The sequence below is a fragment of the Talpa occidentalis genome, unplaced genomic scaffold (genome assembly GCF_014898055.3).
Source record: "Talpa occidentalis isolate TD23 unplaced genomic scaffold, MPIMG_talOcc4v2.1 talOcc4.15, whole genome shotgun sequence".
In the NCBI taxonomy this organism is placed as follows: Eukaryota; Metazoa; Chordata; class Mammalia; order Eulipotyphla; family Talpidae; genus Talpa; species Talpa occidentalis.
In genome coordinates, this window is record NW_023601543.1 from 54,558,865 (window position 1) to 54,575,094 (window position 16,230).

A 16,230-nucleotide genomic window follows, 5' to 3' on the forward strand; every position below is an offset into this window, starting at 1 on the left:
AGTCGGAAATCCCGTTTGGCACGGACTTATTCTCGCGAGGTTTACCAACCGCCCGGCCTGCACTGCGGTGTTTCCCGCGCGGGTTACCCCAGTTCCCCGGCGTACGGCGCGGCCTTTAGTACCGCCGCCGGCGCCGCCGCCGTCATGGGTTTCCTGAAACTGATTGAGATCGAGAACTTTAAGTCGTATAAGGGTCGACAGATTATCGGACCATTTCAGAGGTTCACCGCCATCATTGGACCCAATGGCTCTGGTGAGATAAACCCGGCTACGGCCCTGCGCACCTCCTGGTCCGGACCCCCCTGTCCGACAGCCGGGTAGCACAACCCAACCCGTGCAACCTGCAATGTCGCGAACCTTCGCAGGTTCCTAGGCCCCTGCTGTGGGGTTTCAGCCCGAATCCGCTTTCCCTGCTCGGGGGCCCTGACTCGCATATCTTGCCCAGTTGTCAGTTACCCGACCTTTGCGCGGCCCCTGTTCGGGCGGGAGTGGTTTGGGCCAAACTGCCCGTTACCCCGCCCACTACCCCCTCCCGCCAAAAGTGGTGCGTCCAGAGCTGGCTGCCAGCTGTCGACCGCGCACTACCCGGCCCGACTAGCTGCATCCGGCTTCCCCTCCTCGTCGAACCCTCCGGAACGTGTGAGGCTGCTGCTGGCCCCGGTGGCCTGCGGTCCGAAACTGTACATTTCTGCCTCAACCCCGCTCCCCGTCCTGCTTCGCATTGGTGCACTCCAGTTACTCCTTTTAAAAAACTCTCCTGAGGCGGTATTTTTGAATTTCGGACTCAGAGCTCTTGTCTCCGGAGTGCTTGCGTTCTCAACCCTTTACACCCTACCTTAGAGGTGGGGATACATCGTATCCCTTGTTACCATTGAAACCGTTTATAGTCAACTCAGTTGCTTACCAAATTTATTGAACTCTTACTGTTTTATGAGGAATTATTCACGGTGCAGTGGAAACAACGGAGAATAGAATAAGCTATGCTCTAAGGAGCTTTTATTCCAGAGGGGAAAGACGATGATACAGAAAGAGAAAATAAGATATTTTTAGGCTGTGATAAGTGCAATGCAGGAAATTAGAGAAGTTGATGTGATACAGTGACTTGGGCGGTGTCTTTTTTAGAAACAGTGGTCACTAGTTAGGGATACTGTATCGTATATTTGAAAGTTGCTAAGAGATTTTGAAAGTTCTCAAGAAGAAAAAAAGATTGTATCTATGTGAGGTAATGGATACTAATTGTGGTTAGCATTTCTTGATACATACATATACATCAAACCATATTGTACACCTTCAGCTAAAGCAGACCTGACGAAATACACTACTGAGGGGAGCAGCGGGCGTGGCGGGAGAGGTCTGTCGCGCCATGTGGGACCCTCGCCGGTGGCCGGGGATCGAACCATCGCTGCAGAGGCTGCGGGCAGCTTTGCAGCCCAGCGCTCAACCACTGCGCCACCAGGGGAGGCCCAGTAGTTGAGAAATATTAAAACAAAGGTTAGAACCTTGTCTGTTGGACTAGAACTCAACTAGAAGGTTGGGCTGCCATTTTTAGAATTGGGTAGAAAAGTGCTGAAAATCACTCCTTAGTTCATTATGTAATATGTTAGGGTGGAACTTTTTTTTTTTTTTTTTAAAGATTTATTTATTTATTTATTTATTTATTTATTTATACAAGAACCAGGGTACAGGCCAGATGTGCGGGAGGGTGAGAGGATTCACCAGAACAGGCAGAGTGATGAAATACAATGCTGAGGGGGGCAGTGGGCGAGACAGGAGAGGTCTGCTTGGCCATGTGGGACCCTCGCTGGCCGGCCGGGATTGAACCAGCGCTGTAGAGGCTGCGGACAGCTTCACAGCACTGCGCTCAACCGCCTGTGCCACCAGGGGAGGCCCTAGGATGGAACTTTAAATGCAATTTGTAGAGATTAAACTTTCATAACCTCCATGAGGTTTTTTGAAATTTTTTGAAATGTATTTTTCTCTGAGTCTAAAATAAAGGTAAGAACTGTGACTTTACTACTGAAAAGATAGCCATACTTAATGAAAATCTTGTTTATTTAAATAGCTAATACTTGAACATAATATATAATTTTTTAAAAATCCAAAAGAATATATAATAAAGAAAGATTCCTCAGTTCCCTGACCTGTACCTACTTTCATTCCAGGAAGTCAACACTGTTAACACTGTATGTTTTCATGCTTTTTTTCCCCAGTGCCTTTCCTGCTCTCCAAATTTTTACAATGAAAAAATCTCAAACATACTTGTGTGTTTTGCTTAATTATTTGAAAATAAATTGCAGATCTAATGACAACCACTCCTAAGGGCTTCATCATTCATCTCCTAAAATTCATCATTCTCTTACATTATCAATATACCATCATTATACCTAAGAAATTTCTTCATGTCATCAATTATTCAGTTTATATTCAAGCTTCCCTAGTTGTCCCCCAAATGTTTTTGCTTTTGTTGGGAACCAGAATCCAATCAAAATTAGTGCACTGCCTCTACTTATGTGTCAGTAATAGCTTGTTCTGGAATAGTTCTCCTGACCTTTCTTTTGGAAAAGAAAGCTTAGTTGACAACAGGCTAGTTGTCTTATCGAATATACCACAATCTATTGATGTGCTAAGTTTCATCGTGGTGTCGTTTACTATGTTCCTCTAATTGCTGTATTTCCTATGAACTGAAAGGTGGGTTTGAAGACTTATTTAAATTTGGGTTAAATAGTTTTGGTAAGCTACTGATAGATGATGCTGTGTGCTTCCTATTGTATCACAGTAGAAATATGCCTTTTTAAAAAAATGTGGTAAATTACACATAACAGAATTTACCATCTTTACTGTTTTTAAATGTGTAGTTTAGTACTGGTAAGTATATTCACATTGCTGTGCAAACCCCTGAATTTTTTTTTAAAGATTTATTTTTGCATAAAAGAACTGGGGTACAGGCCAGAGGTGTGTGTTTGGTGGGCGGGTGAGAGAATTCACCAGAGACACAGTGGGAAACAGAACAGGCTGATTGACTGAAATACACTGCGGAGGGGAGCAGCGGGCGAGACAGGATAGGTTTGCTGCGCCATGTGGATCAGCTCCCTGGCCAGGGATCGAACTCGTGCTGCGGTGGCTGAGGATAGATTCATAGTGCTGCGTCTTAACCCCTGAGTCACCAGGAAGGCCCCAACCCCTGAACTTTTTGCCTTGCAAAGATGAAATGGTATACTCACTCATTAAACATCAACTCCTCATTTCCTCCTCCTCTTAGCCTGTTTTTGTGTTTTAAACATGGCTGAGGTCAAACCGTATTGATTTTTGTATCTTGTTAGTTCCTCCTATGGTCATTTTCCCATGTTGCTAAAAGTTGTAGAACAGCCCATTCATTCTGTGCATATACCTTTGCTTTGATGGATTTCCAGTTTTTGACTACTATAAGTAATAGCTACAAAGGAACTGTTTTTCTTTCTTTTTTAAAAAAGATTTACTTTTTTTATTTGTGCATACAGGGCTGGGGTGTAGGCCAGAGGTGCAAGGGTGAGAGGATTCTCCAGAGACAGTGGGGAGCAGAACAGGCAGATTGAAATATACTGCTGAGGGGAGCAGCAGGTGAGACAGAAGAGGTCTGATGTGCCGTGTGGGTTAGCTCCCTGGCCAGGGATTGGACTCATGCTGCAGATAGCTTCATAGTACTGAGAAAACCCCTTGCGCCACCAGGGAGACCCATGCAAAGGGACTGTTTTTCAACGGCCAGGAATTTGATTGGGCCCAGTCTTTATAGGGGCAAACCAGTTTTTTCTCCTCCCATGAGTCTGAACAATAACTAGTTAAGGAATTTTCCTATTCCTGTCAATGTATCCTTTATTCCTTTTCCCTTCTTCCTGACTTCCTCCTCTTCTTTGTCCTTCCCTCAGGGAAGTCAAATCTCATGGATGCCATCAGCTTTGTGTTGGGAGAAAAAACCAGCAACCTGCGGGTAAAGACCCTGAGGGACCTGATCCATGGAGCTCCTGTGGGCAAGCCAGCTGCCAATCGGGCCTTTGTCAGCATGGTCTACTCTGAGGAGGGTGCTGAGGATCGCACATTTGCCCGTGTCATTGTTGGTGAGTGAGATTCGCCAGAAGACTCTCCTCGGGTGGGAGGTGGTTACACTAGTTGACTAGGGCAGGAGTAAGGCCTAACCCTTGACTGACTCATATGTTGTCTTTAGGAGGTTCCTCTGAGTATAAGATCAACAACAAAGTGGTCCAGCTACATGAATACAGCGAGGAATTAGAGAAACTGGGCATTCTTATCAAAGCTCGTAACTTCCTCGTCTTTCAGGTAGGTGTTTTTAACAATTACTATCTGCTTTTTGTCAGCCCTTGTCCCAACCCCACTGGGCCTGCTCCATCTCCAGCTTCATTTCTCCCCTGAAATAATGTAGCATCTTCCTCACTGGGCTTCCTTCTGCCCCCTTTCCAGTTCATCCCCTAGGTTCTACTTATGAAGAAAGAAATAAGTCTGTGTTTCTCCCTTCTCTTAAAACATTTCAGTGGTTTCTGAATGCCTCATGATGGTGGTTCTCAGATTATAGTCTCTTGAACAGCATTATCTGGGAATATGTTAGAAATGCATATTCTCAGACCTCATCCCAGACTGACAGACTCAGAGACTGTGGGTGGGACCCAGCAATTTGTGTTTTACCAGGCTCTGCAGGTTATTATGATGAATGCTAAAGATTGAGAACTGTTGCCCTGGCATGAAATGCAAATTCCTATCATTCAGGAAACACCATCCTTTGGTACTTGCTTCACTATCCTCATCTGCCAGTAGTCTTCCCCTCCAGTCCTGCATGCCAGCCTAGTGAAACCATTTACAGTTTCCCAAATGGACCTTCTTTATTCTACTTATAGGCCTTTGCATATTAATTTTCTTCTACATGGAATAACCTTTTTTACTTTTCTTGGTTAGTTTATCCTCATCTTTCAAACTTGGCTTAGGTGTCCCTTTTGGATGCCTTCCCAGATAGACACCCCTGCCAGTCTTCTACCTTTAAGCTTCATTTAGTCCTTTTTTTCTGCTACTTCTGTCACTGCAGATAACACACTGTATTATCTTTGCTTCTGTTTCTTTTGTTCCCTGTGTGCCTCAAAGGGCAGGAGTGTATCCCTTCAAAGCCCAGTGTGAAATGTAGCACCCCATGCAGTGAGGGGGCTTGAGTGAACTTTTTATGAGTGAGTGAGTAGGAGTGACCTGGGTATGCAGCTTGTAGGAAACCAAGAGGTTGTGTTGTTCCTCAGGACCCTTTTGAGCTTTGAGTCCAGAGTCTTTCTTCCCTTGACTTACTTTGGCCAGAACCAGGCACATGACTTGATTTGCATTTTAGACAAATAGAGTCTTTAAGTACTCAGACTCTGGATGGATAGATATGCTAGCTAGGGTCTAAATGGGGAGTCTTTTGATCTTTATTAGGGTGCTGTGGAATCTATTGCCATGAAGAACCCCAAAGAGAGAACAGCTCTGTTTGAAGAGATAAGTCGCTCTGGGGAGCTGGCCCAGGAGTATGACAAGAGAAAGAAGGAAATGGTGAAGGCTGAGGAGGACACTCAGTTTAATTATCACCGCAAAAAAAACATCGCAGCTGAACGCAAGGAGGCTAAACAGGAGAAAGAAGAGGTAGGTGGCCAGGCTTCCTCTGGGCTCAAGGGGCCAGGATGGAGTCAATGCTTTACTCACATGCCTGTGCCTCCATGCCCCCATTTACATAGGCTGATCGCTACCAGCGCCTGAAGGATGAAGTAGTACGAGCTCAGGTACAACTGCAGCTTTTTAAACTTTACCATAATGAGGTGGAAATCGAGAAGCTCAATAAGGAACTGGCCTCTAAGAACAAGGAGATCGAGAAGGACAAGAAGCGAATGGACAAAGTAGAGGATGAGCTGAAGGAGAAGAAGAAGGAGCTGGGCAAAATGATGCGAGAGCAGCAGCAGATTGAGAAAGAGATCAAGTAAGAGGCAGGTCTAGGCCTGCAACTTGTGGGAAAACAAGAGGCTGTGTTGTTTCCTAGGGCTCCTTTGAGTCTACAGTCTAGTACCTGTGTTGGTTTCTCTGTCTTCACCTTATTTTGGCTAGCACCAGGCACACTACTTGGTTTACATTTTAGACAAATAGAGTATTTAAATATTTAGACTCTAGAGGGAGAACTTGAAAGTGGCAGTGGCCTTGCCCCTGGAGAGGAAGCAATGGGTCGCCCAACCACTGGAGTGGCAGTGAATGACTTCCTTGAAGAGGAAAATCTAGAGCTAGACATTTAAAGGACAGGAATTTAGGCCAAATCAGATGAGGGACAACTAAGTGAACACAGGGTGTTCTTGGGGGTTGTTGCTGAGGGGCCTTGCCTGGCCAGGTCGAGGCAGGACAGTAGCTTTACCTTATGAAGTGGCCAGGCTCTAGTCATCAGTTCTAGGGAATAGTGAGACTGTCCCTTTTGTGAGGATCTGTGGGGCATCCAGCTGTTGTTCTTTTAGGCAATTTCAAGGCTGCCCTGGGGGTGCACGGACCCCTTTCTTTGGGTGAAAAGCTTGGGGACCCTCCCTCCTACAGTGCCCTCTCCCTTCCCCTCTGACAAAAGGGAGAAGGACTCAGAGCTGAACCAGAAGCGGCCTCAGTACATCAAAGCCAAAGAAAATACCTCCCACAAAATCAAGAAGCTGGAAGCAGCCAAGAAGTCCCTACAGAATGCTCAGAAACATTACAAGAAGCGTAAAGGTGATATGGATGAACTGGAAAAGGAGATGCTGTCGGTAGAAAAAGCCCGACAGGAGTTTGAGGAGCGGATGGAAGAGGAGAGTCAGAGTCAGGGTAGAGACTTGACTTTGGAGGAGAATCAAGTAAGCTCTGGAGGACTTGGGGGGGGGGATGGTGGGGAGATCCTTAGGCTGACAAGGACTCAGTTACTCACTTGATTATCTCTGTCCTCCTTCCTTGTCCCTAACACAGGTGAAGAAATACCATCGGTTGAAAGAAGAAGCCAGCAAGAGAGCAGCTACCCTGGCCCAGGAACTGGAAAAGTTTAATCGAGACCAGAAAGCAGATCAGGACCGGCTGGATCTGGAAGAGCGGAAGAAAGTAGAGACAGAGGTGGGCATGTGCTATAAGGTTAAGGATGATGGTCCAGAGAAAAGAAAGTAATGAAAGTCTTAACAGTAATTGACAATAACTAACATCTATGGAGCACTTTTTGTGTGCATGCACTGTGCTTTACATGTATTCTTCATTCATTTACATTAATTCTTCATTTTCCAAATGAGGAGACTATACCACAAATGTAAAATCATTAGCCTAAGGCCGCATCATTATTAAGTGGCAGAACCAAAAATTGAACCTGGGAAGTCTAACTTTAAAGTACATTCTCTTATCAAATGTACTTGATTTACTGCCTTCCCAATAACAGTAGTAAAACAATAATAGTAACAGAAAGTTATTACAGTGTCCCAAGAGTCTGCAGTGTTCCACCTAAGCATTTCTTTTAAATACTTAAAAGAATGCAGTAGACATTAATGTTGATAATGTTAAGCACTTAATGTGTATTCTGTGAAGTGGAGGTTACCTGTGTCTTACAGAAGAGAGAACAGAAACAGAATGACACACAAAGCTTTTGCCTTGGTTTGGGCCTTCCTGATTGGCAAGGGAGATATACTTGGCTGGGTAGAACACCTCTGAAAGTCTTGTGGAACCCCGGGAGGCCCCATCAGCAGAGCCACAGAGAACACTGTGTAGGCCTCCTGTATTAGTGACAGATTGTATCAGGAATAGTCGGTCTTCTGAACTGCTGGATGAGTGACCATATAGGGTGTTTAATCCAGGTCTTGGAATTAAAACTTGCTCAACTCCTGGTGATGATGTGTATCTGTTTCTCTCCCAGGCGAAAATCAAGCAAAAACTGCGGGAGATTGAAGAGAATCAGAAGCGAATTGAGAAACTGGAGGAATACATCACAACTAGCAAGTATGTGGTTCTGTAGCCTTCCTTATTACTCATGTGAACCCTACTTGTCCTGTCCTGTCCCTCCCTCTCCCTGGGCCAGAACCCTAGAGTCCCTCTCAACTAAGGATATTTTCTGACCAGCCAAGGTAAGCCCTGTGTTCCATCACTTTGTAGGCAGTCCTTGGAGGAGCAAAAGAAACTAGAGGGGGAGCTGACAGAGGAGGTAGAGATGGCCAAGCGGCGAATTGATGAGATCAATAAGGAGCTGAACCAGGTGATGGAGCAACTGGGGGATGCCCGTATAGATCGCCAGGAGAGCAGCCGCCAACAGAGAAAGGCAGAGATTATGGAAAGCATCAAGCGCCTATACCCTGGCTCTGTGGTAAGAGTGGAGAGGGGACTTACTTTCTGAGCACTTAACTTTCATACTGTCAGATAATTTTTCCATTGTCCCTGTGAGGGCAGGGTTGCTACACCATTTCTACTGCTAAGGAAACTGAGGCTCAGAGAGGTTAAATGACACTTGCCTGAAGCACAATTTATAAGTGGAAGACTTGCACTTCAAACCCAACTTGTTCTGACTCCTAACTTCATGTTCTTTTCATTATACCAGTTGCATCTTCCTGAAGGTTTTTTCTCGCTGTGTCCACACTGTGGGAGGTGGGGAAACTGGAGAAACATTTGAAAGAGTGAGGGACTGTGGGGAAGGAATTAGTCTCTCAGGAAGTACTCTGTGTAGGCTTTGATATGGGCTCCTTGGCATGTACCAGCTGGCTCATTTTTGCTTTTAGGGATATCCTGGACTTGATCAGATCACTTGCCACTTCAACCAAATCCCATGTGTATCTCTTTTGCTGTGATCCCATGACTGGGTTCAACTTCATTTCCCCGGTGGCTCAGCGGTTGACTGCTGGGCTGCGAAGCTGCCCGCAGCCTCTGTAGCACCGGTTCGATCCCCAGCCGCCAGCGAGGGTCCCACATGGTGCACAGACCTCTCCTGCTGCGCCCGCTGCTTCCCTCAGCAGTGTGTTTCGTCAGTCTGCCTGTTCTGTTCCCCACTCTGGCTCTGGTGAATCCTCTCACCCTCCTGTGCTTCTGACTGTACCCAGTGCTTGTATAAATAAATAAATAAATCTTTAAAAAATGTTACCCTTTATCTGACAGTTTTTAAGGGAACCATGGTGGTTTGAGGAGCATGGAGAAAGTGAACTATAAAAAGAGCCTGATTTCCTTGAATGCTTGTGAGATTTGAGGTAATATATATATAAGGTGTCTGGTGTAGTGCTTGGAGAGGCAGTAGTCTGTGAAATGGTAAAAGTGAGGTTTTTGGATAGATAATTTTGGATTTAGACTTGATGACCTAAAGTCTTTATTGCTGTGGGAACCAGAGTAGACTTTTCTTCCATAGCTTGGGGGCTGTGTTCTTGATAGAGATTCTGATCTGTCCCCCTTACCAAGCTGGGAATTGGGGTTCCTGAGCCAACTCCCAAGAACTTCATGCTTCAATTTTCTCTTCTGACTTTATTCAGTATGGCCGCCTCATTGACCTCTGCCAGCCCACACAAAAGAAGTACCAGATTGCTGTAACCAAAGTTTTGGGCAAGAACATGGATGCCATTATTGTGGACTCAGAGAAGACAGGCAGGGACTGTATTCAGTATATCAAGGAGCAACGTGGGGAGCCTGAGACCTTCTTGCCTCTTGACTACCTGGAGGTGAGACTGGTGGGGGTGGGGTCAGGACAGTGTGAAAGGGCCTCTCCTCCTCATGCTCCATGTTCTGTCACTTACTGAGCTGCTTTCCATAGGTGAAGCCTACAGATGAGAAACTCCGGGAGCTGAAGGGGGCCAAACTGGTGATTGATGTGATTCGTTACGAGCCACCTCACATCAAAAAGGCCCTTCAGTATGCTTGTGGCAATGCTCTTGTCTGTGACAATGTGGAAGATGCCCGCCGCATTGCCTTTGGAGGCCATCAGCGCCACAAGGTATGGTTTGCTTCACTCAGATTGGAGCTGAACAGGTGGTTAGTATTGAAGATTTCGTATGTGCAGCTTTTCCTCCTCTCTTCTCCCTACTCTTTATAGACAGTGGCCCTGGATGGGACCCTGTTCCAGAAGTCAGGAGTGATTTCTGGTGGGGCAAGTGACCTGAAGGCCAAGGCACGGCGCTGGGATGAGAAAGCAGTAGACAAGTTGAAAGAGAAGAAGGAGCGGTTGACAGAGGAACTGAAAGTGAGCCACAGGCACTACTCTCCCTAGGAGTGGGGGATGGGTGTTAAGTCCAGGCCAGCCATCTTCTTACCACCTAGCCCTTCTTTCTTGTCTACTTCAGGAGCAGATGAAGGCAAAACGGAAGGAGGCAGAGCTGCGTCAGGTGCAGTCTCAGGCCCATGGACTGCAGATGCGGCTCAAATACTCACAGAGTGACCTAGAACAGACCAAGACACGACATCTAGCCCTGAATCTGCAGGTGGGACCTGGCCTGCAACTCTATCCTGTCCTTTACAGGCCATCTGTACTTTTCCAGCCTAAGTTTCTCTGGAGTGGGGAACTTGTTCTACCTTCCCTGTCTCCCCTTAACCTATTCAGGGAACCAAGCATAACAGAGTCAGACAGCCTGGGGTTCAGATCTTGTCTTTGTATGAGATAAGCAAATATTTAATTTTGCAGTGTCTGTCGATTTTTCCATCTTTATCTGTAAAATGGGAGTTAGAATATTATCTGCTTTATAGTCATTGTGAAGATTGAATGAGTAAATACATGTAAAGTGCTTAGACTGATTCCTTGTACCCAGTAAATACTCAGTAAATAAGGGCTATTACTAGCATGATTCATTCAGCAAGCATTTGACCTTCTGAAAGTAAAATGAAAGTGAGCCATTGGCATTTCAGTCTCTGTGGGGGCTACTCTTCTAGATAAATTATAGGGATAACATCTGGAGGTGTGATGTCATGTGTAGTGTATTTATCAATTTACCTTTTTCTAAAATCAAAAATTCTAAATTCCAAAACATATCTGATACCATGGATTGTAGATAAGGGAGTATGGACCTGTAAGTAATGATGAGCCCTGAGCATTGAAGCTGACCAAACTGGAGACCAGGGAAGAAGTCATGTGATGGTTCAAGTGAGAGATGATGGGGTCTTGACTGGGGCAGAGCTAAATTTTATTCCCTCTGAGTATAGAGAACTAGCCCTTTCTGACCATGGAGCAGTGTGCTTGAGGTGGCTCTTTTCCTCCAAGGAGCCTGGTCTCTTTTGCCCTCTCAACCCCATTCTGCAGGAAAAGTCCAAACTGGAGAGCGAGCTAGCCAATTTTGGGCCTCGCATCAATGATATCAAGAGGATCATCCAGAGCCGAGAGAGGGAAATGAAAGACTTGAAGGAGAAGATGAACCAGGTTGGTAGGGAATGAGCCTTGCTGACATGTGCATCAGGGCAGGACTGGGGCTCGAAGCAGGACTCCAATCCAAAGTAACTTTGATACCTCCCCTCTTCCTTTTTCCCTTTAGGTAGAGGATGAAGTGTTTGAAGAGTTTTGTCGGGAGATAGGTGTGCGTAACATCCGGGAGTTTGAAGAAGAAAAGGTGAAGCGACAGAATGAAATCGCCAAAAAGCGGTAGGTGGAAGTGTGGTAGGAGATTAAGAGGGTGCTCTTGAGCTCCCAGCCTGACATCCTGAGCAGTCTGATGCTATAAGGCAGGAACCATGTCATAGAATGATGGGAGTTTATCGTAGGTCACCTTCAAAAAAGAGATATTAGGAAGCAATGTGACATAGTGTGGTGGTTAAGAGTGCCAACTTTAGGGCCTCCCTGGTGGCGCAGTGGGTTGAGTTCAGCGCTGTGAAGCTGTCCACAGCCTCTGCAGTGCCGGTTCGATCCCCACCAGCCTCGGAACAACCCACATGGCGCAGCAGACCTCTCCTGTCTCGCCCGCTGCTCCCCTCAGCAGTATATTTCGTCAGTCTGCCTGTTCTGTCCTGGTGAACAGGCTCTGTCCTGAGCTCCCTGCTCTGTCTCTAGTGAATCCTCTCACCCTCCCGCGCATCTGGACTGTACCCTGGCTCTTGTATTTAAAAAAAAAAAAAGTGCCAACTTTAAGTGTTTTACCTTGGTTAAAATTCTGGCTCCATAATTCATTATTTCAGGCAGTGACCTGACCTCTCAAGCCCTAGCATTCATATCTGTAAAATGGGATATTAGCGATACCTATCGCATGGCATTGTTAGGTAGATCAGATGAGCTGCTCCTTGTAAAGAATTTAGCATAATATTTGGCACCTACTAAGAGCAATGTATATTTGCTTTTATTGTTATTATCCTGATGGGGCAATGCAGGGGAGGAGAAACAAAATTCTACAGTGGAAGAATAGTAAGAATGAAACAATTTCTCCTCTCTTCCCCACTTTAGTTTATTCATTCATTCATCGAACCATTCTTGAGTACCTGAGTTGTACCAAGTTGTCCTGTGGTAGGTATTGGAAGGGATGGGGAGAAGAGGGTAAGACAGAAGAACTTGACACAGTCCTTCTGAAGGAAGTCACTCTCTAGACCTCAGTTGGCGGTTGATCTAACCCTTCACAGATAACAGTAAATATTGCATTTCTCTCCTACCCTCAAGCCAGTCTCAATGGATATAGAATTGATTTAGTGACTATCCTTGTTCTTAGGGAGTTGATGGAATAGTGGGAGAGACAAGCAAGTAAATCAACAATTCCAGAACAGTGTGACTGATACCATACTTGAGGTAGATATAAAATTCAGAGGAAATGTTGAGGAGCTGCAAAGTTGATAAGGAAAAACATGACCCAATAGAAAAATGGATGGTGGTTAGCATCTCATGGAAAGAGAAGATCAAATGACTAATAACTATATGAAATGATATTCAGTCTTGTTTCTAATCGGAGAAAAACAAATAAAAGCAATCCAGTATTTGATGAAAGCAAGTTTACTCAAGCCCTATAACTTAGCAAAGCCACTCCTGGGTAATATATCCCAGAGAATTTCTCCACGGGGTCTCAAAGAGACACACATCCAGGGTTGTTCATCTTATAATTTGTAGTAGCAGAGTGTTGGTGGCAATGTAGTTGATCATCACTGGGGGAAAATACCACTTAAACATGATGAATGTACAGACTACAAATGCTGTGTAGCAGTTCAAAGCAAAGACTAGATTTATAGACAGTAACTTGGATAAATTTGTAACACCATGATGCATTTGTATAAATTTAAAAACAAAATGACATTTTACAAGGATATGCATTTTTAAGGCTGTATGTGATTTTGGAGGACTGCTCACCACAGGGAAGATAAAATCAGATTGAACCAAAGGAGACAAGGGGAAGGGTCTTGAAACAGTCAGTGATCATAAGTGTGTTATGAACTGTGGGATATGATTAACTCAGCTTCGCAAAAAAGGAGTGTAATAGAAAAAAAGTGTAATAGAAACTAATAACCCATTCACAGCCATAAGGAGAGTTTTTATAGAATAAAGAGTGATGAACTGGAGACCTATAGAGTGAGTATGATTTAGCCAGTTGGGCAGCAGACAGAGGGGAGTTTTCTAGGCAGTGAGAACAGCATGCTTGGAGGTGTGAGAGAGCATGCCTTATTCTGGAAACTAAGTAGTTTTGAATGTCTGGAGCATAAAAATGGGGTTAGGAGGAAGGTGGGGGTGGCAAAGAGGTCAGCAGGGGCTATATCACAGAGGGCTTTATGAGTCATGCTTAGGAGATTGGACTTAAAATTGCATAGCTTAGAATTATAGCTTTAATTACATTCCATTTGGATTATAGTGACTAATAGGTTTAAGCTGCTAGCATGACATCTGGCAGCATCTGTCACACCATATTTGGGGGTGTGGGGGAGCAGTTGGAAGTTTTAGTCCTGCCTGGCCTGCTAGTATCAGTATGCTGTTACATACTTGAGTTTTTGAAGAGACGGAGAGGAGGCCAATAGCAGGAATCTAGGATTTTCTCCTTTTTTAATTTTTTTGGTACTACCTAACCTCTGCCTTTTCTGGAATTTTGGGGTTATTGTGGGTGTGAAGTGGGGGTTTTTGGGAAGAATCAAAACCCTTGGGTAAATATGAGGTGAGCACAGCTAGTATATCTAGCAATGAGGATAATGATAGTTGGAATTTGAGTACTTACAGTGTGCCAGACATGGTTCTAAGGACTTTATAGATACTAAGTTGTTTAAAAAAATCCCAATAACTCTGAGGTAAATACTATTATTTCCATTTTTACAGATGAGGAAACAGGCCAGAAGAGTATAACTGACTTGCTCAAGATTACACTCTACTTAACAAATGGCAGAGTTGGGATACCAGTTCTCTTAACTCACCACATTATATTGCAGTGATGCCCTAGGAGAATGAACCTGGGTTTTGTTGATAGACCTCTGGATTCCAGTCTTGGATGTGCCATTTACTAGCCATGTAGCCATGGACAGGTCTTTTAGCTCTTGGCCTAAGTTTCCTTGTTTTTGTAAAACTAGAATAATAATAATGCTTACTTGTGGAGCTGTTGATAAGACGACTAGAGGTAATATAGGTATTCAGGGGTTTAATAAACAGGAATTATCATAGCTGGTGGGTTCAGGTCAACCTTTTCGTGTACTCTTCTAGGAAGGCTCTGGAGTCCTTTGGTGTTTAAAGGGGGATTAATGGAGTTTGGCTCAATCTCCCCTGCCTTGTGCCATATTCACAAAGCGAGGCTGAGGAACTTAGTTCTCCAACATCAGGGAACAGTTTATATATATAGATTTGGGCAAATGAGCTGAATGGTGATGAAATTTAGCTGGTCCCTGTGTTCTCAGCCTAGTTCTCCTTTTCCTCCACAGTTTGGAGTTTGAGAATCAGAAGACTCGCTTGGGCATCCAGTTGGATTTTGAAAAGAACCAACTGAAGGAGGACCAAGATAAAGTGCATATGTGGGAGCAGACAGTGAAAAAGGATGAAAATGAGATAGAAAAGCTCAAGAAGGTAAGGAAGGAGAGCATGAAAATACAGTCTAGGGGCCTCCCCTGGTGGCGCAGTGGTTGAGTGCTGGGCTGCCCGCAGCCTCTGCAGCGCCAGTTTGATCCCTGGCCACCTGTGAGGGTCCCACATGGTGCACAGACCTCTCCTGCCGCACCCGCTGCTCTCCTCAGCAGTGTTCTTCCTCATTCTGCCTGTTCTGTTCCCCACTCTGGATCTGGTGAATCCTCTCACCCTCCCGTGCTTCTGACTGTACCCAATGCTTGTATAAATAAATTTAAAAAAAAAGAAAGAAAGACAATATAGTCTAAAACCTGGGAGAAAAAATTGGAAGCAATATGAAAAACAGGATAATAGCCATGATTTATTTCTTCTATCATTTTGTTAACTTCTTTTTAATGTGTCTTATCTCATTCCAAAAAAAAGAATTTGAAGATGCTCAAAATAATAATGGTAGTACAACATTACAGGAAACCATCCAGGGCCATGGGAAAGTAAGGGTGAAAGGGTAAAGTTAGTTATCAAAAATTATTAGGAGATTTTGCTACTCAGTGGGTGAAGTTAAGTTGTATATTCAGCTTTAAATTTGCTAGCGACCAGAGCAAAGATGAAGACATACTTAGTTGAAAGAGCCTCAGGATCCCAAAGATGAAAACAGTTTTTCTTTTCAATAGTGTAAGAGAAAAATGTTTCCCAGGGACCCTCATATAAGAAGCACTGGTTGATGTAGACAGTATCTTTACAAGACACACAATAGGTATTTTTTAAGTTTGAGGGTATATATGTATATATATATTTTTTTTTCTCTTTTATTGAAATAGCATTACATTATATCTTCTTTCAGGTGTGCATCACTGAAAATCAGCACGATAATAAATTTTATAATTGAGCATTTGCTATGGACCAAGGCACTGTGCTATGTGCTTTTTCTCATTCAGTTCCTTAAAATAACTCCTTGAAGTAAATACTCTTTTCAGATTAGGAAACAGGTTCCTAGAGGTTAATGACTTGTCTAAGATCTCAATAAGTGAGGAGAGAGGATTTTTACTTCATTCTCCTCACCTTTAATTATTTTTCTGTACTATATTCACGTTATTGTTTTTTGTTACACTCCTCAACATAATGACAGTAGAACCAAAAAACATAAGAAAAGCCTTTCAAAGAGGGAATCAAAGCAATGCAAGTCTAAATACACAGTCAGCTTTCTGAAGGTCTGACTTAGACAAGGGGTAAAATTTAGATTACCTGGAACTGTGTTCTTAATCTTTGTTGTGCTCTGATGTAGGGGGAGCTAT

General features: G+C 44.2%; 1 protein-coding gene across 2 annotated transcripts in view; it reads left to right on the forward strand.

Annotated features, from left to right (window-relative positions):
- Positions 1-47: 47 nt before the first annotated feature.
- Positions 48-16,230, forward strand: part of SMC1A (structural maintenance of chromosomes 1A) — a 51,769-nt gene continuing 35,586 nt past the window's right edge. For both annotated transcript variants that reach the window (XM_037512368.2, XM_037512367.2), the window contains exons 1-16: positions 48-253; positions 3,903-4,091; positions 4,199-4,311; positions 5,443-5,646; positions 5,739-5,977; positions 6,602-6,860; positions 6,970-7,110; positions 7,895-7,977; positions 8,131-8,338; positions 9,486-9,671; positions 9,764-9,943; positions 10,043-10,189; positions 10,290-10,427; positions 11,240-11,356; positions 11,469-11,575; positions 14,800-14,941. In XM_037512368.2, coding sequence (XP_037368265.1) covers positions 145-253; positions 3,903-4,091; positions 4,199-4,311; positions 5,443-5,646; positions 5,739-5,977; positions 6,602-6,860; positions 6,970-7,110; positions 7,895-7,977; positions 8,131-8,338; positions 9,486-9,671; positions 9,764-9,943; positions 10,043-10,189; positions 10,290-10,427; positions 11,240-11,356; positions 11,469-11,575; positions 14,800-14,941 — 2,562 coding nt within the window. In that variant the 5' untranslated portion in view covers positions 48-144. The remainder of the gene's footprint in view (positions 254-3,902; positions 4,092-4,198; positions 4,312-5,442; positions 5,647-5,738; positions 5,978-6,601; positions 6,861-6,969; positions 7,111-7,894; positions 7,978-8,130; positions 8,339-9,485; positions 9,672-9,763; positions 9,944-10,042; positions 10,190-10,289; positions 10,428-11,239; positions 11,357-11,468; positions 11,576-14,799; positions 14,942-16,230) is intronic.